General features: G+C 44.9%; 2 protein-coding genes across 2 annotated transcripts in view; one reads left to right on the forward strand and one right to left on the reverse strand.

Annotated features, from left to right (window-relative positions):
• UBE3B (ubiquitin protein ligase E3B) overlaps positions 1 to 12822 on the forward strand; it is a 60232-nt gene extending 47410 nt beyond the window's left edge. Inside the window, exons 25-28 of the mRNA XM_056528846.1 lie at positions 2570 to 2752; positions 8004 to 8115; positions 11017 to 11109; positions 11491 to 12822. Of these exons, the coding sequence (XP_056384821.1) occupies positions 2570 to 2752; positions 8004 to 8115; positions 11017 to 11109; positions 11491 to 11682 (580 nt within the window). The 3' untranslated portion in view covers positions 11683 to 12822. The remainder of the gene's footprint in view (positions 1 to 2569; positions 2753 to 8003; positions 8116 to 11016; positions 11110 to 11490) is intronic.
• KCTD10 (potassium channel tetramerization domain containing 10) overlaps positions 1 to 26325 on the reverse strand; it is a 98280-nt gene that overhangs the window by 63678 nt on the left and 8277 nt on the right. The window lies entirely within an intron of this gene.

Consider the following 26325-nt stretch of genomic DNA (forward strand, 5'->3'; position numbering starts at 1 on the left):
AGATTCAGCTGGGTGGTGGCCGGTATGACGTTGGCTAGAGTCGGGAGCCCGCGCCATACCACCTTAATGTCCATTGGACGAATATACACGTCCATGGTCCTCAAGGGGTTAAAATGGTAACTGCATGGCACTGAAAGTGTTCATAGTACTGCACTGACATAATGTTATGAATTGAATTTTGACATTAAGTCCTAACCTGTAGCAGTTCGGTAATGGTGCACGCTTTGTCTTTACCGACTAAGATTGTCTCGAGCCGCTGTGATTCATTCAGTCTGGTGAACGGATTCATTCAGTTCCTTAAAGAAATAACAGCTCAAAAGAATGATTAATATATGAGCTGGACATCGCTAGCACATGCCCCGCCCCATTTTCCTTAGTTTTCTCGCGTGGCCCTCTCTCTGACTGATGCCATAGCACTGTGCTATAGTGTGTACCTTACTTTCCCTATCAATGTATTGTATTATTCTGTCCTGATCCTCTGCTTTTTAACAGTACCAGTTCCTTTTCCTTATTTGGTAGGGGACATTTTGATAATAATCATGCTACCCTTTTCTGGTATCTGGTAAAGGAGCTACTTGATGCACTGCAGAACTTAACTACACTACCTCTCAGTTTACCCCCTCGTTCTTTACCTGGTGCCTTGTAATCTTAATTCAGGACTCCCCTGTTTTCTGAGGCAGACTTTGTCACACAGCAGTTAGCCATTCCAAGCAGCTCTTTCCTCCTTCCATAGGTGGAGTATATATGGCTTTATCTATATACATGTATGTCTGCATATGGAGTTTTCTCTTCCATCTGTTTCTGAAGTTTCTCTCTGGTGCAGCATGCTGCCCCTTATGGGTCACTTTAGACTTGTTCTCTGTGACCACTCCTGCTTGGCCTATATATTTTTTTGTTCCCCCTTGAATGCTTCCTTGGTGGAGCAGCCCCAAACCTTGTGTCCCTCTTCTTCTATGCTCCCTATCCTCTGTGGAGCTCTCTATCTGTTTATGCCTTTTCTGCAGACTTTCTGCCCTATTTTCTATGCTGGAACCCTGGTCATTGACAGACTTTTTCTACAGTTCCCCCATTCATCTGTCTTCTTCTCTTGGAGATCCCCTAATTGGCACACTGACTACAATTTTTTATTTTCTTATTGAGGGCCCCGGCGATGCTCCGCATGATGTTTCCTAGCCCACTTTTTATGACATTTCCTGTCCAAGATTTTCTAATGTTCTGGCCCATGACTGCACAGCTTTCCCTTTTAGGTTGTCCTTCTGTCTAGAACCCCCTCTGGTATTAGGTTCTTATCATGGCTAAAGTTGTTCTGATGTGTCCTTCATTCCCTGCATAGAACTTTTCCTCTCTTCAGAGGAAACCGTTTAGGCCAGCTGGTTCACCTGTTGCTGTACAGCCAATACAATATCCTATGTAATCTATATCTTCTCCTTGCTCCTCCTCCCTGGAGCAATCCACTCCTTAGCTTGCAGGCTGTACAGTGACACAGTACCCCTGCCCCAGGCCATGTTCAACAGTAGTTGAGTCATACTTTATCTCTGTCAACTGCAGAAGATCCTTATGGGTTCTTCTGCTTGCCATGTGTGCATGGATATTGCAGCCTCTCCCTGCATCTTCCAGTTTGCCCATTTTGCCAAACTCAAGGTGTTTCTGTGCTACCTGCTCTTAATTTCTGCCATCCTAGGTCTTCCAGAGGTACCCTCTTGCCTCTCAGCTCTTGCTCTGTTGCCCAAGTGCCTGCTCATTCCTTTCATTTTGTGGTTCTTACCTCTTCTGTCGTTTCGATGGGCTTTATGCTCTTTCCTCCTCTCCCATCTTCCACCTTCTATGCCTATTCTCCCTGTTAGTTTTCTCTGGGAGGTTCCTGGTTTCATGGACATGTGTATCCTACCGGATCAGTTCCATCTGCACTGTGATGTGTTGCTAAAAGGGCTGATACTCCCTTGTCTACTCTTACCTCTCAACTAACAGGGGCTTCTTAGGCACATTCACCATCTTCTTTTCAGTAGCTTGTTTTCTACTGGGTCTTCATCCTTGTTGTTCTTGTCCATACTGCCCCAGGTATTCCCTGTTGCATCAGTGTCTCTGTTGTTTTTCTACAGCAAAGCCGTGTCCACCAGGTACTTCACTTTTTTCCATTCTTGTCTTCTGTGTGCCCTAATAAAACAAATGAAAAAAGAGGATTTTTGTATTCACTGTAAAATCTCTTTATCGTAGTCTTCATTGGGGAACACTGTGCCCACCTATTGTTTTTTATTTCTTTGGTTCTGTAGGTCTCCAGTTGGTGGTGTTTCTTGTTTTCCTGTTCTATAACTCTTCTCTTTTACTTCTACTGCTCTGGTGCAAACTGATTATGTCAGTGCAAGTGGGTGGGTATATCCTACTGTGGAGTCACTTATTTTTTCCCTAGTGCGTCCTAGTGTCAGTTTTCTATTTTCTATTTGTCTATTATTGTTTCAATCTTTTTAGCGTATACTATTTTTATATTCTTGTTCATGAGTTGGACTTTCTTTTATACAGCTTGCCTGCCTTATGTTCACCAGCACTGAATGTCACCTTTTCTATTCTTCAGGATCAGTTACATCCACCTTATGGCTCACTTCCGCATGCACACACAGATAAAGAACCAGACAGCTGCTCTCATCAGTGGTTTTCGCTCTATCATCCGGCCTGACTGGATACGTATGTTCTCAGCTCCCGAGCTGCAGCGTCTCATATCAGGGGACAATGCGGAGATAGACTTGGATGACCTCAAGTGAGTTAAATAATTAACGGAGTAATGAGATATTGTGCTTCTCTGTGATGTGTGTCTCTTCTGCCAAATGTTATTTGGATCTCTTTTGCAGAGGTTTCTCTTAGATTCCAGTGCAGACATGATGCTGAGCAGATCTATAATATGCAATTTCTCAGGCAGCTCCATTGGGGGGGACAGAAACCATGGGTATATGCTGCTGCCACTAGGCCACAAAAGAAAGTTGGCCCCTCCTGGCAGGATAAACCCTGCCTAAAGGCACCTGAGCTAATCAGTTTTAGCTTAGTGTCTGTAGGAGGCAGACACAAGTCTGGAGTTGTCCAGACCTGGTCTTTTACTTTTTTATTTTTTAGTTCAGGGAAGTGTTTTTATTTTTTTTCCATTTTATTTCCCGTTTTTAGCGGGGGGACCAGGAGCATAGCACTCACTGTTCCCCTATGTGCGATGAAGGGAAACGAGCATCGAGTTATGCACTGTCAACCCCTTCTCGCAACCGGCCAGCACCTGGGGTTGTACCTTGGGGTCGTACCTTCCCTGCTCGTCTCGCTGTTCCAGCCCGGCATGATGCAGGTGTTTTATGGCTGGCTGAAGACTTCGGTAGGTAAGTTTTTTTCTCCAAGACAGGGTGAGTGTTTCCCCCCCCCCCCCCCCTCCCCCTTCTCCTGGGGTATATCTTTATGTGGATTCTGAGCTTCTGGAGTCCCCCTGTTTTGGTCCCACCCCTTCTCTGTGGAGGGACCTGTTTCTCCTGCTCGGCCATCCTAAGTCAGGAGTGCCTTTTCAGTTCCTGGGGCCAACTTTTCTAATGCTTCCCAGGAACTGCAACTCTGCAGTTTTTTGTATATTCACAGGCACTTCTTCCCTGTCGGCTGCACTATAAGCGTGCGGGTGACAGTTACTTTCACTTTGCGCACGTCCGGCAGTTAGCGATGCGCTCTTTCTGTCGGCTGTGCTACACATGCATGGCCGACAGTTACTCTTCGGCCACCTTCACGGTGAGGCAACCAGTGTGTCGGGGGTCACTAATTGAGGCCGCGGCTGTGGCCTAATCGCTGGTTTAGCTCCACCCACTTCCCGGCTTTTCGGTGGGGGTCCAGCCCTTCTTCCTACCGTTCTATTACTGCACAGCGCTGCAGGGGTGATTCTGGTTGTCTTCCTCTTCTTCTCCCAATGAGAGACATGCTTGGTTGGGTTCCACCTCCTTATGCTGGACTCTCTCTCTGTCTCTCTCTTTCTCTCTCTTTCTCTCTCTCTTTCTCTCTCTCTTTCTCTCTCTCTTCATGCTGCAGCCTGCTTCTCCTCTTCATCTGTGTGACACAGAAACCGGGTGACACTGCTCCATTTTCTTTGCTGTAGTTTTTTTTGCCTTGCACTTATGACTGAACCCAGACCTGATCCTCCTCCAGACAGGTCACTGCGGCCCTGGGCACTTATTACGCCTGTGTGGGCTGCAAAACTAAAATGCCTGGTATTTCTGCTGAATCCACCTGTTTCACCTGCACCTCTGCACGCCCCTGCCCTCCTGGTACTTCTGCCCAGGATGTGGATCCGGCTCCCGCCCCAGAATGGGTTTCCTCCCTTTCCCAGTCAATATCCGAACTGGCGCGGGTTTCTGCCTTGGAACAATCTTCCTTGCGCCCGACCTCCAGAGAGGTTTGCTCCCTGACCCTCCTTTTGGGCGTCCTCACTAGCGCCCTAAGATGTTCTTCTCCTGCTCCTCTCCGGAACCCCGAGCTCAGGACAGGCGCTCTCGGGACTTGGTCGCCATCCTAGGTCTCCAGGTTTACATTCCAGGTCCGCCTCACCTTCATCTAAGGCTGCCTCCGCCCGCTCCCATTCTCCTGGGGAGTTGGAAGATGAGACATCAGGTTCTGCCTCTGATACAGAGGACCGAACCAGTGTGTCTGACATGATGGACAGTTTGGTTTCAGCCATCAGGGACACCTTTCACCTAGAGGACCCCGGAACTTCGGACCCAGTTCCAGAAGTTTCCTTCCATCACTCCCGCCGCTCTCCTAAGGTATTCAGCTCTCATGCAGAATTCGATGTCTTGCTGGAAGCGGCATGGAAGCATCCAGACAAACTCTTCCAAGGGACTAAGAAGGTTCAGGCGCAGTTTCCCTTTGCCAAGGACCTTATTGCTAAATGGTCGACACTGCCTGCTGTGGATCCTCCGGTTTCCCATCTGTCAAAATCGACTACTCTACCATTGGCGGATTCGGCCTCCTTTAAGGAACCTGCGGACAAGAGGATTGAGAATCTGGCCTAGTTCGCCTTTGAGGTGGCGGGTTCATCCTTGCTTCCTGCCTTCGCTTCTACTTGGGTGTCCAAAGCCCTTTCTATTTGGGCTTCCCAGCTTTGCCAGGGCATTTTGTCTGGGGCCTCTTCGGAAGATTTGGCGGATCTTGCATTTCAACTCTCCAATGCTGGAGACTACTTGTGCTCTACTTCCTTGCAGTCCGCCCGCTGTTCGGCTTTTGCCACAGGTAATCTGGTGGCGATTCGTCACTCCATGTGGCTGAAGGCTTGGGACGCAGATGCCACTTCTAAGAAGTCTCTCATGGAACTTCCTTTCTCCGGGACCCAGCTCTTCGGAAAATGCCTGGACAAAATTATCTCAGAGGCTACTGGAGGTAAGAGCTCCTTAATGCCGCAGAACAAGTCCCGTCATACCGATTCCCGCCAGAAGTCAACTTTCTTTCAGTCCTTTCGGTCTTTTGGCTCAGGTCGGGAAGCCAGACCGGCGCCTTCACAGGATAGGAAGGTCTCTTTCTTCTTCCTGGAAGTCGGATAACCGTTCAGGCTGTTTTGCAGCCAAGTTGGGCACCCGTAAGCCTCCCTCCGCCTGAAGGGACGCCCCCACCTGAGAATTCTTGATGTTATTTAGTAATTCATCATGTATTAATAAACAATTGTTTATTAATACGTGATTAATTACTAAATAACATCAACAGATACTATTTATATATTAAAAGACAACAAAGAGACTACCAAGAACTGTCAGCATACTCCTCACAATTGAAGAAGGGAGGGCTCGCTCCCGAAACGCATCTTGTTTCACTGTCTTTTTGTTCGCATGTATCAATAAATGCTTGATACTTCATCCGAAACGTGTCAACAGAAAATTATTCCATTGAGCAGTGCCAGCATCCAAAGGTGTACACTTTTTTCCTGTTTCTTCGTATCCTGTATCATTGCCGACGGGCCCTGCCAGGACATCGGCCAGAACACCAGCATGCTGCAGCTCCGGGATTTCGCTAAAGACCTCCCACGAGGAAGGGGTTACATGCACGATACCAAGTATCGCTTGAGGCGAGCACAATACCTATTATTACTTCTATACAAGACCACCCATTGGAATTACACGAGGCGCTGCCCTCCATCTCTCTCCCCCTTTTTTTCTCCTATACCCACACATTTCTAAGAATTAGAAATAAACATAGGCTAATATATTACATCATCCAGAGGGAGCATGCAGGATTTTAGCAGCTGTAATATATGGTGGAGAGATACATCCATTAAAGTCTATGTGGCAGGAGAGATAGAAACTAAGTCTGGCGGAAGACATGGGACACATGCGCTGGATCCTGATGATGAAGGTGCACGAACGAAGTTCCGGAGCAGGGGTTAGTGATGACGCAGGCGCACACGGCAAGAAGGTGCAGCGTGTGCGCAGACCCAAGAGGATGTGGAGGAGATGACAAATGACACCAGAGCCATGACCCGGAAGGAATTAGATAAAGGAGATCCGTATCGAGAGCACTGATAGGACGCAATTGAGGTAAATACTGTATGTATAGATGCCTGTGATTTGTAGCAGGTAAGGGAAGAGGGTCAAGCTTATAGATAGTAGATCTCGCCAGCCTTTGGGTTTGGTTATTCACTGGCAGGTCATCACGATGGATGCCAGTCTCAGCTGTTGGGGGGGGGAGTCTTCCGGGATTGGACGGTCCAGGGCCGTTGATCATCTCGGGAAGCACTTTTAAGCGCATTTACTTCACTGTCTTGACGTGGTTCGGGCTGTTCGGACCTACCTTTCGTTCACTTCATCCTTTTGTCAGTGTGACTTTCTTTGTGCATTCGGACGGTCGTCTTAAGGGACTTCCTGCTTCTATGGCGACCGTTTCCCAGTGGATCCGTTCTGCCATCTCAGAAGCCTACCAAGGCAAAGGGAAGACTCCGCCTTTCCGAGTCTCAGCTCATTCCACTCTATCCGACTGGGCCTCCTAGGCTCTTCGCAATAGGTCCTCAGCCTTACAAGTCTGTAAGGCGGTCACCTGGTCGTCGTTGCACACTTTTACAAAATTTTACCAGGTGCACACTTTTGCATCCACTGATGCCGGCTTGGGTCTCAAAGTGTTGCAGGCGGCTGTGGTCCAGCCTTCCTCCTGAGTTGCTTGGTTTCTTTCCCACCCCCGAGACTGCTTTGGTATGTCCCACGGTCTCTGTTGCCCCCAATGGAGCTGACCGAGTAAAGTAGATTTTTTATGCTTACCGTAAAAAATCTCTTTCTCTGAGGATCCATTGGGTGGGGAACACAGCACCCACCCATTTGTTCTGGTGTCCTTTGCTCAGTTTTCTGTCCAGGGGTTAGTTCCAGTTATTTTTTATCTGTGGTTCCTTCGGACAGTTGCAGGTTTTCTTTCCCTTTTGGTACTCCTACTGCTTTGGGACTAAACTGATTAGCTCAGTGTCTGTAGGCGGGGTATAGCCTGCTGGGAAGGGCCGACTTTCTTTTGTTGCCTAGTGTCAGCAGCATATACCCACGGTCTCTGTGTCTCCCAGTGGATCCTCCAAGAAAGAGATTTAACAGTAAGCATAAAAAAATCAATTTTTCTTACCAGGATGAATGCATCAATGTTCACTACCAGTAATTCTATCAGTATACATATATGTGTAGAAATGCAGGCAGGCAAACCAGTGTAATATAGCATGTACAATAGAGATAAGTCTACACAAAGGCACTTGCAGTATGATGCCAGCCATAGACATTAAACTATTCCAGTGGGAGACAAGAAGTGAACAGACTGAACACTGTCCTGTCCAATTATTTGTTTTCTTCTAGCAGTGCCAGAGGTAAGTGACTTACATTGCCTTAATCACCATTAGATGGCACTAGAGACATATTTTTTCTTTATGCAGCAGAGATTGTGCATGTTTTTTTATTGTGTGGTCAGACAAACCACTATACATTTTTCTTGTTATATTTTAACTTAAGAAATGAGAACAAAGAATGTTAATTGTTGTTTAACAGAAAGCACACTGTGTATTATGGAGGTTTTCATGGCAGTCATCGGGTTATTGTCTGGCTGTGGGATATTCTTGCAAATGATTTCACTTCAGAGGAAAAAGCCATGTTTCTCAAGGTAACATTATTTTTAACTACTTTCTGAAAGACAATGCACCCTTTTCCCTAATAGTAGTAGTAGTGTTATAATATAATGCTATGGCTAGTGGATGGAATAAGCACAGGCATTTTACATATTGCATCAGCAGCAAAAGTCAGCTATAACATACAGCCTATGTCCAGCTACAAGTGTTACCTCCTAAATCAATGGAATATTATCATTTACCAAGTGGATGACACAGGAGCTGTGCCCATACCATCAGCAGTGGGTGCCAGCTGTAACATCTTCCTGACATGTAGCAGTTCTGGCAGGGATTGGGGTTACCTGTGATTCCCGCTGTGGTCAGAGCCAGCCGTGGCATCTAAGGAATTGGACTGTTGGTGCCCTGTGACATTTTCAGTTGCAGATGGGCTTCCATGGCAGGATTTGAAGCTGCAGAGTTCAATGTAAACTTCATGACAGAACACAGCTTTAAATCTGCTTTAGATATGCGCAGAATACTGTACGTGGTAATAACAATAGAAAAAAAGATGGATATCAGCTCACCCAGTAGTCTCCAAGGTATATGGAAAGTAGCACAATACACCTGCACCAGCGGGAGCTTCGGATGGTCTCTGAGGCCAAGTCCTCAGGTGAAGCAATCAGGAAGGAGAAAAGGAAGTTCCGGCTCCCAAGGCTGGATAAAAAATTCAAGTTTATTTCTTCATATTAAAATCCAGTGCTTGAGCAAACAAAATAACCAATGAAAAGGAGAAGCGTTTGGTGTTGTTCTCCTTTTCATTGGTTTTATTGTTTGCTCAAGCACTGGATTTTAATATGAAGAAATAAACCTGAATTTTTTATCCAGCCTTGGGAGCCGGAACTTCCTTTTCTCCTTCCTGTACGTGGTAATAGACGGTAAAGGTATTATGGAGAAAAAAAAATGTTATACAGGTTTGTAAATTACACATACTATTACTGTTGAAAAAAAACTCAAGACTTCCAGTACTTATAAACTGCTGTATACTCTGGTAGAATTATGTAGTCTTTCCAGTCAGACATGTTGCTCCCTGCTGCCACCTTTTGTAGCAAACTCTCTGATTGGAAAGACTACATAACTTTCTTGAAGCACACAGCAGCTGATAAGTACTGAAAGGCTTTAAATCAACAGGTGCCAAATCAACAGATTTGTAATATTACTTCTATTTAAAAATCTTAATCTTTCCAGTACTTGTCAGCTGCTGTATGCTACAGAGAAAGTTGTATAGTTCTTTTCTGCCTGACCACAGTGCTCTCTGCTGACACCTCTGTCAATGTCAGGAACTGTCCAGAGTAGGAACAAATCCCCATAGCAAATTTCTCCTGCTCTGCACAGTTCCTGATATGGACAGAGGTGTCAGCAGAGAGCACTGAGGTCAGACTGGAAAGAACTTCAGAACTTCCTGTGGAGCTTACATCATCTGATAAGTACTGGAAGGATTAATATTTTTATATAGAAGTCATTTACAAATCTGTTTAACTTTACTGCCACCAGCTGCCTTGAAAATAATGTATTTTTTTCCGGAGTACCCCTTTACCACTAACATGCAGTAATTCTTTGGAATACTAAATACCGTATTTATCGGGGTATACCACGCACTGGCCTATAACACGCACCCTCATTTTACCAAGGATATTTGGGTAAAAAAAGTTTTTTACCCAAATATCCATGATAAAATGAGGGTGCGTGTGTGCGCGTGTATACCCCGATATACCCCCAGGAAAGGCAGGGGGAGAGAGGCCGTCGCTGCCCACTTCTCTCCCCCTGCCTTTCCTGGGGTCTAGAGCGCTGCTGTCGGCCCTTTTCACCCCCTGGTTATCGGCGCCGCTGCCCGTTCTGTCCCCCTGACTATCGGTGCCGGCGCCGATAGCCAGGGGGAGAGAAGCGGCGCCGACAGCCAGGGGGAGAGAAGGGGCAGCGGCACCCATTGCCGGCGCCGCTGCCCCGTTGCCTCCCCCCATCCCCGGTGGCATAATTACCTGAGTCGGGTCCGCGCTGCTCCACTGCTCCAGGCCTCCGTTGTTGCTATGCGCTGAACGGCGCGGCGCATGACGTCAGAGCGCCGCGCTGTGCATAGCAACGACGCTGGGGACCAGCGTCGTTTCTATGCACGGCGCGGCGCTCTGACGTCATGCGCCGCGCCGTTCAGCGCATAGCAACGACGGAGGCCTGGAGCAGCGCGGACCCGACTCAGGTAATTATGCCACCGGGGACGGGGGAGGCAACGGGGCAGCGGCGCCGGCAATGGGTGCTGCTGCCCCTTCTCTCCCCCTGGCTGTCGGCGGCGCTTCTCTCTCCCTGGCTATCGGCGCCGACACCGATAGTCAGGGGGACAGAACGGGCAGCGGCGCCGATAACCAGGGGGTGAAAAGGGCCGACAGCAGCGCTCTAGACCCCAGGAAAGGCAGGGGGAGAGAAGCGGGCAGCGACGGCCTCTCTCTCCCCCTGCCTTTCCTGGGGGTGTATCGGCGTATAACACGCACACAGACTTTAGGCTAAAAATTTTAGCCTAAAAAGTGCGTGTTATACGCCGATAAATACGGTATTCCAAAGCATTATAACAGCAATGAAAATGTCGCACCTCCTAGCTGGATGAAAAAAAAATTTTTTTTATTGAAAAATACTTTTCCTTTTACATGCAGTTAAGAAAAAAAAACAAAAAAAAAAACAAAGATACCAAGCTAACACATAATTTAGACTGCATGGCACCGGACGTAGAAAAGAACTGCAAAAACCAATAGTGCAATTGCAGAGTCTCACCCTTCCCCCCCCCCCCCCCCCCCCCCCCCTTCTCCCATTTTTCCCCTTCCCCCATCCACAAAATTAACAATGATAAATTATATATACCCAAAAAAGGTGGCAATAAAAGCTTTCTTCAATGTTTTTTCTTTTGCTTTCAGTTTGTTACTTCCTGCTCTCGGCCTCCTTTATTAGGGTTTGCCTACCTCAAGCCACCATTCTCCATTCGTTGTGTGGAGGTATCAGATGACCAGGTGAGACCCTTATTAACATAAATATATATATATATATATATATATATATATATATATAAAACCAACATCAATAACTTTGTAACAGTGTGTTCATAGGGTAGTATTGAAATGCTGCAGATTTGCTGTGGATCTTTTCACCTTCCTACTGAAGCTAAGAGGGACAATCGGCAACAAATTTCAATTGCAGCATTTCAGTACCACATGACCATCCTCTAACAGTATGTTTGTCATTAGCATTGCCAGATAAGATTATATATTTCAACGCAAATGTCAGGAAATTTTTCCAGCTCACATGAACACCGTGAGAACAAAGCCTTATACTCACCCTAACTACATCCAAACCCTTGCTTTCTAACAATGCTTTTCACTGTCTTTTCTCAGGATACAGGAGACACCTTGGGTAGTGTTCTACGTGGCTTCTTTACCATTAGGAAAAGAGAACCTGGGGGCCGCCTTCCCACCTCTTCTACTTGTTTTAACCTCCTTAAACTTCCCAACTACAGCAAGAAAGTGATCCTGCGGGAGAAGCTCCGCTATGCTATAAGCATGAACACAGGCTTTGAACTGTCGTAGCACTTTATCATTGACTTTAACTGTGAAATCCTAATTTTTTGCCCCATCCCCTCGGGTCTGTTCTAGGTAACAAAGCAATCTCTTTGCATTGGAAATGAAGGATTGTGTATATGAAGCACTAACATATAGATTTTCTCAATCCCATCCTCAGGTTGCATATTTGTTGACTTATGTTTCTGAAGCAAGCACAACTGATTCTTTAAAGTTGTAAATAACTTGTTAGGATTTCTTAGAAAGTTTAAGATTGGATCTTTCTTTTTGGTGGTTTTAGGATATGGAACTGTGCTTAGACTTCAGAAATTACACAGTTCAGTCCAGTTCCTGCCTATTTGCAAAGACATTCTGGTTTACTTAGTAGGATCTTTAAAGCCATACATCAAAATCAAGTCAAGGAAGGGGAAACGCCTTTACACCACTGGACTGGCCAGTGTACATATAAACTTCATAAATTATATGATCATGTGTTTATACCTATAGGCTGTACATATGTAAGATATTTTAGTTGTTTTCTTTTAAGAGGACACACAAGAGTTCAGAGTATTTTACCAGTAACAGGGACAATTCAGTGTCTTAAGGTACTGATGAGTTGTGTGTGTGCTGTCATTTATATAGAACCTATTTATTACAGAATAAAAATCCTTACCCAGCTACTGATCCCCTCATTCCATCTCTAACGGTTATCATTCTCTTGTTTGTATCTGTACCTATGTCTGTAAAGAAAGTGTATAGAGATTGTCTGGGCACACATTGTAGTCTGACATCTTAGTGCACCCGGTTTCTAGGGTATGGGCACAATGCAGCCATAAACCTTGTTCTCATGCATTAAAATAACCTAGTATATAAGTACAAATATTTACCTGTATGACATGGACACTATTCACATTCCTAACTGTTTTCATATAATCTACATGTAAATGCCACTGATATGTATCAAATTATCACAACCCAAATTAGATTTATTATGGTTTTATTATAACATTCTTGTATATAATCCAATACTAATTTGTTTTATTTTAATGTTAATTTAAGCCACTGTAAAGGTAGGAATGACATTGACTTTGGAACGAGGAAGATGGTTCACATCATTGAGATCCAGGAATCTATGCTAGGACACCCTCTTACTGTGTAAAAGGAAAGGTCCTGCTGCATAATAAATTATTGACTATGAACTGTTTCTTTTCTAATATGCCACATTGCTATACTTTTGGGCCAAAGAGATATGCAATGGATCTGACAAGGAATCAGCTTGAGTTTTCAGCTAGATCTTTTTATGCTCTATTTCCGAAACACCATCCTTTCTCATCCATTATTGTTAAAATGTCCCTGTCATTAACAAAAACAAAATAAAAAAATTGACATGTCCCAGAGACAACTGCTAGATTACAGAGGAGAGAAAGGAATTAGAGTACAGCCTAGTGGCTTTTTCATTCAGGGCAGTAGAGGTGGTGACCAGTGCACAGAGAGAAGTGACTAACTGGTGAAGAAGCCAAACTCTGCGGGAGTTTAGCAGCTGAGGGGATTGCCCAGCCAAAGCCTAATTTGCATATATTTTTTTATGCTGATTTTATATATATATATATATATATATATATCAACTGGCTCCAGAAAGTTAAACAGATTTGTAAATTACTTCTATTAAAAAATCTTAATCCTTTCAGTACTTATGACCTTCTGAAGTTAAGGTTGTTCTTTTCAGTCTAAGTGCTCTCTGATGACACCTGTCTTGGGAAACGCCCAGTTTAGAAGAGGTTTGCTATGGGGATTTGTTCTAAATTGGGCGTTTCCCGAGACAGGTGTCATCAGAGAGCACAGAAAAGAACAACCTTAAATTCAGAAGGTCATAAGTACTGAAAGGATTAAGATTTTTTAATAGAAGTCATTTACAAATCTGTTTAACTTTCTGGAGCCAGTTGATTTATAAAAAAAAAAGTTTTTTCCTTGAATACCCCTTTAAGTAATGAGAGGTATGTATTGATTCAGGGACAAAAGCCCTATACAGCCATACCCTTAGTCTATATCCTAAAACCTGCTGACATGTCCCTAGAGTGGATGGCCTGGTAATGAGCGCATAGCGACAAGGGGATTGGAATAAGCCAGTTACTGGGACCTTATGGATAATGGTGGACATCAGCAATCATGCTGTAACAATATTGATCACGGCATCTTAAGTCTCCATGGGGCACAGGGACTCATTGGACCACCCACAGCACAATTGTGGGGGTCCAATTAATCAAGATGGCAGACGAAAGTCTCCTTACATTCTCCACGCTGCTCTTCCAGGATCAATCTGTATAGTCTGCCTTCTGGCAGCCTATACAAATGTATCGTAAATAACAACGATCAGTGCTATGCCAATACATAGCACTGAAAAGTAATAGCAATTAATAGATTGCTATAAGTAGTCCCCTGTAGGGACTTGACAAATGTGAAAAAGAAAAAGTAATATAAAGTAAAAAAAAAAAAAAAGTGATTTAGCCCCTATCCCAATAACAATTCCAATGACCACTTTTTCCCATTTTACTAATTTAAAAAGATAGATAAAAATAAATTATATATATCTATATATATAAAACTCAACGTGTGTGTGTGTATGTATGTGTGTATGTTCCACAAAAACTTTCAAACGGCTAAAGATATTAACATGAAACTTGGCACACATGTTACTTATATGTCAACAACAAACATAGGATAGGTGATTTAACCCTTACTCACCCCCATTTACCAGGGGCGGGGCTTATGTTTAAAGTCCCATGCAAATCAATGGGAAATGTATGTTCCCACATAACTTCCGTGCGGCTGGAGCTATTTCAATACCTGGTACACATATTATGGGTCGGGATATTAGGTCGGGATATGAGGATGGGAGGTCGAGATAGGAGGACGGGATGTGGGGTTGGGATATGACAACAATATATGAGGATGGGATATGAAGTCAAAAGTTTCCTCCTTTGTTTATTTTCCTCCCCAACAAGGATTAGGAAGGAAAAAACGGGCAAAAGCTAGTACAGTGGTCCCTCAACATATGATATTAATTGGTTCCAGGAGAACCATCATATGTTGAAACCATCATATGTCGAGTACATATGTCTATGTAAAAATAGTAATTGGTTCTGGGGTCTCGGAACCATTGTATGTTGAATACATATCTCTATGGGAAACTGCTAATTGGTTCTGGGATGACCATTGTATGTGGAGTGTATGGGGAGTGTTTAACAAACCAGGGTGCCTCCAGCTGTTGCACAACTACAACTCCCAGCATGCATGTACAGCCATTGACTGTCTGGGCATGCTGGGAGTTATAGTTTGGCAACAGCTGGAGGCACACTGATAGGGAAACATTGATGTATGGGGTGTATAGTGTGTGTATGTATTGTATGTGATGTGTGACATCGCATACAGTACTCTACAGTTCTTTAAATACCTTCAGGGGGGAACAGAATGTCCTCCATTATGATCCTGCCGACTACAGCTCTATAGGAAAGGAAGGGGAGGGCAGCCAGCAGCCCATTGGATGCCTGCAGCAAGATGCTCCAGGCTATTGGCTATGGCTGCACTGGGGGGGGTTGGGGGGAGCTCACAGTGGAATCCTGCGTGAGTTAGTAGGACAGCATGTGAGGAACAGGAGGCAGAACGGGGCACATGGGGCACATTAAACAACTATCTGTCAGTTGCTGAAGTTGTCAGCGCTGTCAGATAGCTGTTTGTACGATGGCCCCGACACACAGCAGCATCATATGTCGAGGCTGCCTTCAACATACGATGGACTCTGAGAGGCCATCATATGTTGAAATGATCATATGTCGGGGCCATCATAAGTCGGGGGATCACTGTATATATATCTATATATATAGTGTATATATAAAACTCAACGTGTGTGTGTGTGTGTGTATGTATGTTCCACAAAAACTTCCAAATGGCTAAAGATATTAAAATGAAACTTGGCACACATGTTACTTATATGTCAACAACAAACATAGGATAGGTGATTTAACCCTTACTCACCCCCATTTGCCAGGGGTGGGGTTTATGTTTAAAGTCCCATACAAGTCTATGGAAAATATATGTTACTGCATAACTTCCAATAGGATAGTTAATTTAACCCTTAACTACCCCCATTTGTGAGGGTCAGGGTTTTTGTTTAAAGTCCCATGCAAATCAATGGGAAATGTATGTTCTCACATAACTTCTGTACGGCTGGAGATATTTCAATACCTGGTACACATATTACAGGTCGGGATATGAGGACGGGATGGGAGGTCGAGATAGGAGGACGGGATGGTCGGGATAGGAGGTCAAGATAGGTCGGGATAGGAGGCTGGGATAGGAGGTCGAGATAGGAGGTTGAGATGGGAGGACGGGATAGAAGGATGGGATAGGAGGACGGGATAGGAGGTCAAGATAGGAGGTGGGGATAGGAGGACAGGATGGTCGGGATAGGAGGACGGGATAGGAGGTCGGGGTATGAGGACGGGATAGGAGGTGGACATAGGAGGTCGGGATAGGAGGTACTCAGCTAGTATATATATATATCAAAAACATATCTCCGCTGTGGAAATGCCTGAACTATTAAAATATAGGGTAAATGACCCTGTACAGTGAACAGTGTGTAAACATAAAAAAAAAGCCCCAAATTACGGATTTTTGGTTACATCACATCCTAGAATAAAAATGGAATAAGTGAGTGAAGTTACATAAACCCAAAACTGATAAAAATTACATTGTGCCAAAAAATTGCCCTTATACAGCCTTGCATATGGATAAACAAGAAATGTTCCACCTCAAATTACATTTTTTGTTGTGCAGTACATTTTATAGTAAAATGGAAGGTGTCATTATAAAGTCTAATTGGTCTCGCAAAAACAAGCCCTCATATGGGTCTGTCTCTTGGGCTCCTTTCACACTATATTGTTGATTTGTTACAAAGACACTTTACAATGTCCCGTTAAGGGAACCCTTGAAAACGGGCGTTAAAAAATCCCATTCATGTCTATGGGATTTTTTAACTATCCGTTCTCACCCGTTATGAATAACGGACTTTATTTGTGACGGGAGAAAAAACGTCGCAAATAACGTCCGTTATTAATAACTAGTGGGATCGGATAATGAAAAAAAATCCCATAGACATGAATGGGATTTTTTTAACCGTAATTTTTAAGGGTTTTCTTAACGGGACATTGTAACGGGTCTTTGTAACAGAGCAACACTATAGTGTGAAAGGAGCCTTAAAAGGCAAGGAGTAAAAAAGGAAAATTGCCTGTGTCCTTAAGAGTAGTCCAGTCCTGAAAAACCTATCCCCTATCCTAAGGATAGGGGATAAGTTTCAGATCGCGGGGGTCCAACCGCTGGGGCCCCCGGCGATCTGTACAGGGCCCTGGCAGCCCGCGGGAAGGGGGCATGTTGACCACCGCACGAAGTAGCGGCCGACACCCCCTCAATACAGTGCTATGGCAGAGCCGGAGATTACCGAAGGCAGTGCTTCGGCTCTGCCATAGAGTTTTATCGAGGGGGTGTGTCAGCCGCCGCATTGTGCAGTGGTCAACATGCCCCCTTCCTGCGGGCTATCAGGGTCCCGTACAGGAGATCGCAGGGGGCCCCAGCAGTCGTAGCCCCCGCGATCCAAAACTTATCCCCCTATCCTTAGGATAGGGGATACGTTTTCAACACTGGACTACTTTAAGAGGTTAACATCCCACCTCTGAGACCTCTACAATGCCATAAACATGTAATGATGTAATGGCTGTCTGCCAAACTATTTCTCCTGGCTCTACTTGCCCCAATATGCATATTCTTTTCTTTTGTGTGCTTGGAGAAGGGAACAAAGCACTGTAAGGTTGGGTTCACATACAGTTATGGCCATAAATGTTGGCACCCCTGCAATTTTTCTGGAAAATTAAGTATTTTTCACAGAAAAGGATTGCAGTAACACATGTTTTGCTATACACATGTTTATTCCTTTTGTGTGTATTGGAAGTAAACAAAAAAAAGAAGGGAGAAAAAGCAAATTGGACATAATGTCACACCAAGCTCCAAACATGGGCTGGACAAAATTATTGGCACCAATAATTTAATATTTGGTTGCACACCCTTTGGAAAAAATAACTGAAATCAGTCGCATCCTATAACCATCAATAAGCTTCTTACACCTCTCAGCTGGAATGTTGGACCACTCTTCCTTTGCAAACTGCTCCAGGTCTCTCTTATTGGAAGGGCACCTTTTCCCAAAAGCAATTTTAACCCCTTAAGGACCCAGGACGTCAGGGGACGTCCTGGCACCCTGGGCGGTTTCCGGTCCCTGCCGGGCAGAGATCGGAAGCGGATGCCTGCTGAAATGCTTCAGCAGGCATCCAGGGCAAATGCCGAGGGGGCCATGTAGGCCCTCCATATCGGCGATCGTTGCAAATCGCGAGGGAAATCACCCCTGCGATCTGCGGCGATACCGGGCTGATCGGGACTCTGGGACCTGACCGCCCGGTAATTTTGCGTGATCCCGGTTGTCACAGACAGCCAGGACCATGCTGAAGTATAGGAGCGAGGTGGCAAGCCTGCCATCTCCTCCTATCCCCTGCGATTCTTCGGTTAGCTAACTGACCAATCGCAGGGGGGGGCGGTTACTTCCTGTCTTCCTTGTCCTGCTGGAAGATCCAAGTTCTCGGACGCAAACCCAGCTTTCTGACACTGGGCTGTACAGTGCGACCCAAAATCCATTGGTAATCCTCAGATATCATGATGCTTTGCACACATTCAAGGCACCCAGTGCCAGAGGCAGCAAAACAACCCCAAAAAATCATTGAACCTCCCCCATATTTCACTGTAGGTACTGTGTTCTTTTCTTTGTAGGCCTCCTTTCGTTTTTGGTAAACAGAAAAAAAGCTCTAGCTTGTTCACATCTGTCCGCAAGCCGTTTTCCCAGAAGGATTTTGGCTTACTCAAGTTCATTTTGGCAAAATGTAGTCTATTTTTTTATGTCTCTGTGTCAGCAGTGGGGTCCTCCTGGGTCTCCTGCCATAGTGTTTCATTTCCTTTAAATGTCAATGGATAGTTCGCACTGACACTGATGCTTCCTGAGCCTGCAGGACAGCTTGAATATGTTTGGAATTTGTTTGGGGCTGCTTATCCACCATCCAGACTATCCTGCAGTGACACCTTTCATCAATTTTCTCTTCCATCCACGCCCAGGGAGATTAGCTACAGTGCCATGGGTTGCGAACTTCTTGATAATGTTGTGCACTGTGGACAAAGGCAAATATAGATCTCCGGAGATGGACTTGTAACCTTGAGATTGTTGATATTTTTCCACAAATTTGGTTCTCGAGTCCTCAGACAGTTCTCTTCTCCTATTTCTGTTGTCCATGCTTAGTGTGGCACACACAGAAACACAATGCAAAGACTAAGTGAACTTCTCTCCTTTTATCTGCTTTCAGATGGGATTTTTATATTGTCCACACCTGTTACTTGCCCCAGGTGAGTTTAAAGGGGTACTTCGGTGCTTAAACATCTTATCCCCTATCCAAAGAATAGGGGATAAGATGCCTGATCGCGGGAGTCCCGCAGCTGGGGACGCCCGTGATCACGCACGCGGCACCCCGTTTGTAATCAGTCCCCGGAGCGTGTTTGCTCCGGGTCTGATTACGGTCGACCACAAGGCCGCTCCGGGTACTAATTACAAACGGGGTGCTGCGTGCATGATCACGGGCGTCCCCAGCTGCGGGACTCCCATGATCAGGCATCTTATCCCCTATCCTTTGGATAGGGGACAAGATGTGTAAGCACCGGAGTACCCCTAAAGGAGCATCACATGCTTGAAACAATCTTAATTTTCCACAGTTTTAAAAGGGTGCCAATAATTTTGTCCAGCCCATTTTTGGAGTTTGGTGTGACATTTATGTCCAATTTGCTTTTTTCCTCCCTTTTTTAGTTTAGTTCCAATACGCACAAAGGGAATATACATGTGTATAGCAAAACATGTTACTGCAATCCTTTTCTGTGAGAAATACTTCATTTTCTTGAAAATTTTCAGGGTAGCCAATATTTACAACCATGACTTTATATTCGACTTAGTGACCCCACCCTAAAACTGCCCGCAACGAACAAGGTGACTCCATTCAGGTCATTAAAATGAATGGCATCAGCTGCTCTCTGTTACAGTATACAATGCTGACGGATGTGTCTGACGGAAGCAGTAATGCCGGGTGAACCTATCCTTAGATGTGTTACTAATGAAGGTCACATTCTTAAGCTCCCTTATTGTTCCCATGTCAATATGTCTAGATGAGTAGAAGCTAATAATATTCTAATATAGTTATACATAATCATATTATTTGTTACAGTTTTATTCATGCATCTTGTATTTTGTCTGATTATGATTTGTTCCTCCATATTATGCTATTATATTTGAATGGAGACAGAGAAGCTGACTGATAACATAAACACTTTTGTGAAGATTCATACGCTGCACTTCTATAAAGCTCTGCCCATTTTCACTAAGAGGCCAGCATGGAACAGGTGATTAAAGACTGCATGCTATGCAATAAATATATATTTTTTTAGGCTTTAATTCAATAAGAACTGAACTTAATACCACATGTGTGTAATAAGGATGTGTGTTTTTTGTCTGCATTAGTAAGTCCCGAGCGCATATCCAGAGTCCCCGAAGTGAAATCACCATAGTTATCTATGATAATGTCAGTTTGGTGGTCAGCTGCCGCTTGAATCCGTCATTAGGATGTAAACATGCTTCTGCTTTATACACAATATTAACAGACATAAACAGCTGAAAAAAACATGCTTAAGTCAAAAACTGTCTGATAAAACTGTATAAACATAAAAACGACTGAAAACGAGGCTCAAAATACTGTGTGTCCAGGGCGTACATATAAATGCAGACCATGTGACTGCTACGGGGCCCTTGGAGAGAGGGGACACTGTATTGAACAGTCTCATGACTAGGGGATATTATAGCTGCTAAGGCCTACCATCCACCAACCCCCCAAAACCCCCCCTTTAACGCGGAATCCCTTACCTTAAACATGACAGACACAGTGTTGGTGGTAACAAGGCCACAGCAGCCCCTTTATTAAATATCAAACCATAAATAACAATAAAACATTGTAAGGCAACCTTGTATGAACATCATACATAACATTGAATAAAACATTCTTAACATAAGTTAACCAATTAACATGTCCCTAATACAGGAGGAGGACCTGAAGGCACTGTTACCGAGCCCAAGCTAGAATGGGGCCTCACTTGCTCCTAGCCGTTAGCGCCTGCACAGGAGCACCATTTTGTGAGGCCCCCCAACCATCCTGGGAACCCATGTTCCCTTGCAGAATATTCCATCGGGCTGGGACCGCTCCCAGCCCACCTCCACACTGTATCCCATCACTTCCATGCCATCCACTTGTACCTCCAGGTCTCTCTCCTGCCACCTCTGCCGCAACAATAAATAAGGGCGGGTGGGCGGGCTCACGTTCCTCCTCGTGTCCCGACTGGCCCTAACTTCCTGCCTACCTACTTATGACCCCTGTACCTAGCTCCTCCCTTTCCTCCTTGAAACTCCTGCTCTAACCCATTAACCCTTTCCTTGCTGCCTAATCCCCCTGTCATGTGCCCCTACAGTCCAATGCTTTCCCTTCCAGGGCATTCTTTCCTTTTACTGTTGGTAAGAAAGTGTGCAGAACTCCCCTCTCCCCATATTTGCTAAATTGTTGGCAAGAAGGAAAACACAAGGAGTCAAAAATTTTAATTGTCTGTGTCTACAAGACGAAAAATCCTCTGTGAACTTAAATTGGTACTCCCGTTAGGCTAGGTTCACACTGCGGGATCTCCTGACGGAAAATTTTCGCCCGGGGATCCCGAGTGCGGACAGCGCCGACTAAATCAGTCGGCGCTATGACCGCGTGGACATTGCCGTCCCCAATAGACTGCAATGTGTTCCGCCTAAAGAAAGAGCACCACCTTTCTTCATGTGGATATTTTAACCCCTTAAGGACACAGTCCATTTTCACCTTAAGGACCAGAGCGTTTTTTCCTAATCTGACCACTGTCACTTTAAGCATTAATAACTCTGGGATGCTTTTACTTTTCATTCTGACTCTGAAAGTTTTTTCGTGACATATGCTACTTTATGTCAGTGGTAAATTTTCGTCGATACTTGTATCAATTCCAAAATTTGATGAAAAATTTGAAAATATTGCATTTTTTTTTTTACTTTGAAAGTCTCTGCTTCTAAGGAAAATAGACAATCCAAATAAATTATATATTGATTCACATATATTTTGGATGACATCTGAGGGCTTCAAAGTTCAGCAGCAATTTTCCAATTTTTCTAAAAATTTTCAAAGTTAGAATTTTTCAGGGACCAGTTCAGGTTTGAAGTGGATTTGAAGGGCCTTCTTATTAGAAATACCCCATAAATTATCCCATTATAAAAACTGCACCCCTCAAAGTATTCAAAATGACATTCAGTAAGTGTGTTAACCCTTTAGGTGTTTCACAGGAATAGCAGCAAAGTGAAGGAGAAAAATCAAAATCTTCATTTTTCACACTCGCATGTTCTTGTAGACCCAATTTTTTAAATTTGTAACCCCATTTCTTCTGAGTATGGATATACCCCATGTTTGGATGTCAAGTGCTCTGCGGGTGCACTACAATGCTCAGAAGAGAACGAGTCACATTTGGCTTTTGGAAAGCAAATTTAGCTAAAATGGTTTTTGGGGGCATGTCGCATTTAGGAAGCCCCTGTGATGCCAGAACAGCAAAAACAAAAAATGCACATGGCATATATTTTGGAAACTACACCCCTCAAGGAATGCAACAAGGGGTATAGTGAACCTTAACACCCCACAGGTGTTTCACGACTTTTCATTAAAGTTGGATGTGTAAATAAAATTTTCTTTTTCACTAAAATGCTGGTTTTCCCCCATATTTTACATTTTTACAAGGAGAAATAGGAGCAGATGCCCCCAAAAGTTTGTAACCCCATCTCTTCTGAGTATGTTAATACCCCTTGCAGGGCCGGCGTTAGGGCGTGGCATCCTAGGCAATTGCCTAGGGCGCCCATCCAAAAGGGGGCCCCTGAAAAGCTTTAGGGCATTACTAACAATACTCCATTTTGCGCAAAATAGTGGCGATTTTTGCTGCGATTTTACCGCAAATTTGTGGAAAATGCAGTATTCAGGGCCTAAGGCACTAACAATCCTCCCCCTGTCCTGAGCATTCTGGAGGAGCGCTGCTTGCGCTCCACTTATCAGACGTCACCACGTTGCTCCACTAGTAAATCCCTGCGCTCCACTACTCGGGGCCTGGGCGATCGCTGCCAGCACTTTTTTTTATACTTCTATGTGCGGCCCAGCAGGGCTGAGGAGGCCAGGGGCTGCTGGGAGCTCCTACTGACGTGACTCTGGCGCAGAAGCAAGGCAGCCTCAGACTACCCGATCTTCAGCAATCACCTCCTGGAGGGAAGGAGAGGCTTTGGGTTGGGGATGTGTATTGTATATGTATGTGTATGATGTGCGTATATGTATTATGTGTGCATGTAAGGAGATTACATGAGGAGTTTTGTTACGGTGTGTCACCCCAGTAGTAAGGAGATTACATGAGGAGGAGGTTTGTTACAGTGTGTCACCCCAGTAGTAGGGCAATTACATGAGGAGGAGGTTTGTTACAGTGTGTCACCCCAGTAGTAAGGAGATTACATGAGGAGGAGGTTTGTTAGTGTGTCACCCCAGTAGTAAGGAGATTACATGAGGAGTAGATTTGTTACAGTGTGTCACCCCAGTAGTAAGGAGATTACATGAGGAGGAGGTTTGGTACACTGTGTCACCCCAGTAGTAAGCAGATTACATGAGGAGGAGGTTTGTTACAGTGTGTCGCCCCTGTAGTAAGGAGATTGCGTGAGGAGGAGGTTTGTTACAGTGTGTCACCCCAGTAGTAAAGAGATTACATGAGGAGAAGGTTTGTTACAGAGTGTCACCCCATTAGTATGCTTATTACATGTGAAGGGGGCTTGTTACAGTGTGTCACCCCAGTAGTAAGGTGGGAGTGAAGGGGTGGCAAAACTAGCTTTTGCCTAGGGTGGCAAAAATGGGGGGGGGCAGTGCAAAAAAAATTTCTTGCCCAGGGTCCAATAAAATTTAAAGATGGCCCTTGCAGTATTGGTAGTGTAAGTATCAGTGGCAGATCCAGGAGGGGGTAGGGGGGGGCCGCAACGGGGCAATTGCCCCCCCCAGATAAATTTCCCCCACCACTATTAAGGACATCCCTATGACCCATTAACTTTCTGCGGCCCTGCATTAACTTTAAAAATGCAGGGGCCGCCGGGAGATAGCGCACGCCGGGATGTCACTGACATCCCGTGCATGTAACCATAGGAACGGAGGCACGGAGCATCGAGCAGGAGGAAGCCCGCTGGCCAGCATGGTAAGTTGCCAGCAGCACGTCATCTTCAGTGCTCCGACCACTGCTCCTCCAGTCCTGGGACCTACTGCTGTGGCCTATAAGCCAGGAGGAGCAGTGGTCGGAGCACTGAAGCAGGGCAATACATAGACATACAGCCTCCAGCCATACACTATATATGGTTATAGGCTGTATGACTATGGGGGAATATACTGCCAGCCTAATGTGGGGGAACTATTCTGCCAACCTAAGGTGGGGGGAACTATACTGCCAACCTAAGGTGGGGGAACTATACTGCCTACCTAATGTGGGGAACTATACTGCCAACCTAATGTGGGGGAACTATACTGCCAACCTAATGTGGGGGGAACTATATTGCCAACCTAAGGTGGGGGAACTATACTGCCAACCTAAGGTGGGGGAACTACACTGCCAACTTAATGTGGGGAATATACTGCCAAGCGAATGTGGGGGAACTATACTGCCAAACTAATGTTGGGGGGAACTATACTGCCAAACCTAATGTGGGGGGAACTATACTGCCAAACTAATGTGGGGGAACTATACTGCCAAACTAATATAGGGGAACTATACTGCCAAACTAATGTGGGGGGGAACTGTGCTGCCAACTTAATATGGGGGGGGGGGGGACTATGCTGCGTACTTAAAGGGGTAGTCCACTGCCCCAGCGTTCTGAACATTTTCAGCAGGCCAGGGGCGGGTGAGGCAGGGGAAGGGGCGTGGCAACAGCTGGAGGCACAAAATGGGTCGGGTCACCGGCGGATCCACAGATGTTTCTGGCACGGAAATTCCATTTTCTGTGTCTGCACAGAATGCATGGCTGTCTATGGGATGCTGCATTCCAGTGCAGTCCTAGTGCCGGCATATTTTATCGGTGTCCTTCAGTTTGCGGAATATCTGCACGGAGATTCTCCATGTGGACATTCTGTCTGTGAACTTAGCCTTATGGTATATGTGGGCGCTATTACTGATAGGTAGCATTGAGATCACTGTTTATCTGTGTGCGGTGACTATTACTGTATAAAGAACAAGGTTACAATATAAGGTTAGGGCTACATGGCAAAAATGGGTCGCACATAGATGTGGTCACACATAGAGAAATCCAGCACAGATCAGTTCTTGCTCTTTAGGTGGTTTATTAAACCCTTAAGGGTACGTTCCCACACGGCATATTTGCTGCGTATTTGGTGCTGTGTATTTTCCTACCCATTGACTTCAACAGAGAAACTAAAATACGCAGCAGCAAATACGCAGCAAATACGCCGTGTGGGAATGTGCCCTAAAACAGCATCATAAAATGTATGGCTTTCTGTGACCCTAGTTTCCTGTGACCATCCATGTTATGATGCCGTTTTGTGCTGGATTTCTCTACGTTTTTCTCCCCCCCCCTTCAAGGAACGTTACATGGGGTACACTTAGTTACTAAAGTCGGGTACGGTGGGCTTAAAAATGATAAAATAGGTTATGTTCCCAGAATGATGACCCAGAGCATAGCCAAAAGGAAAGAATTTGCCCGCCCAAAACCCTATGCTCTGAATCATCATTCTGGGAATGTGATGTGTGTGGCCGTCCCTAACCTGTTACCTCAAATGCGCACCCGCTCAGGTGGAGAGAGAGAGCACTGCGCATTTGAGGCAACATAAAAAAGTTCCCGATGATTGTGACTCAGTGACCCATGACCCATTTTTGGAAAAAGGTCTTATCAGGTTTTTTTTTTTTTTTTATTAATCATTTTTTGGAGGCAATTTAGTGGTTTATGAGGTAACATTTGGAATGTGCTCTGGACTTGATGGGAAATGAAAAGGGAAAATTTAGTACTGCATGGAAGTGTGATACTCCCTGAAGCAGTTTTTAATGCAGAGGCCCGAATGATTGGGGCAAGTGTCACATTGAGTGGTGGTGTCCTTCTGTATCCCCCTCTTGTGACACACACTGCATTTTTTTTTTTTTTGGAGAAGTGTGCAGTGCATGTGTTTGGTGTGAACTATAAATATAATGGAGTGTGGTTATAAATCATACACCGTTATAACAAAAAAAAAACACTGCAGCCCAAAAAAAAGGGTGGCCAAAATGCAGATTGCCTCTTTCATTTTTCACAGGTCTCTTTAGGCTAGGTTCACACTGTGGAATTTCTGGGCAGAATTCCTGTCAGTGATCGAGCCAGCGGTGCTAGGACCGCGCGGACTACATTGTTGTTCCCATAGATGGCAATGCATTTCTGAGCAG

This window comes from Hyla sarda, chromosome 1 (genome assembly GCF_029499605.1).
Source record: "Hyla sarda isolate aHylSar1 chromosome 1, aHylSar1.hap1, whole genome shotgun sequence".
Lineage (NCBI taxonomy): Eukaryota > Metazoa > Chordata > Amphibia > Anura > Hylidae > Hyla > Hyla sarda.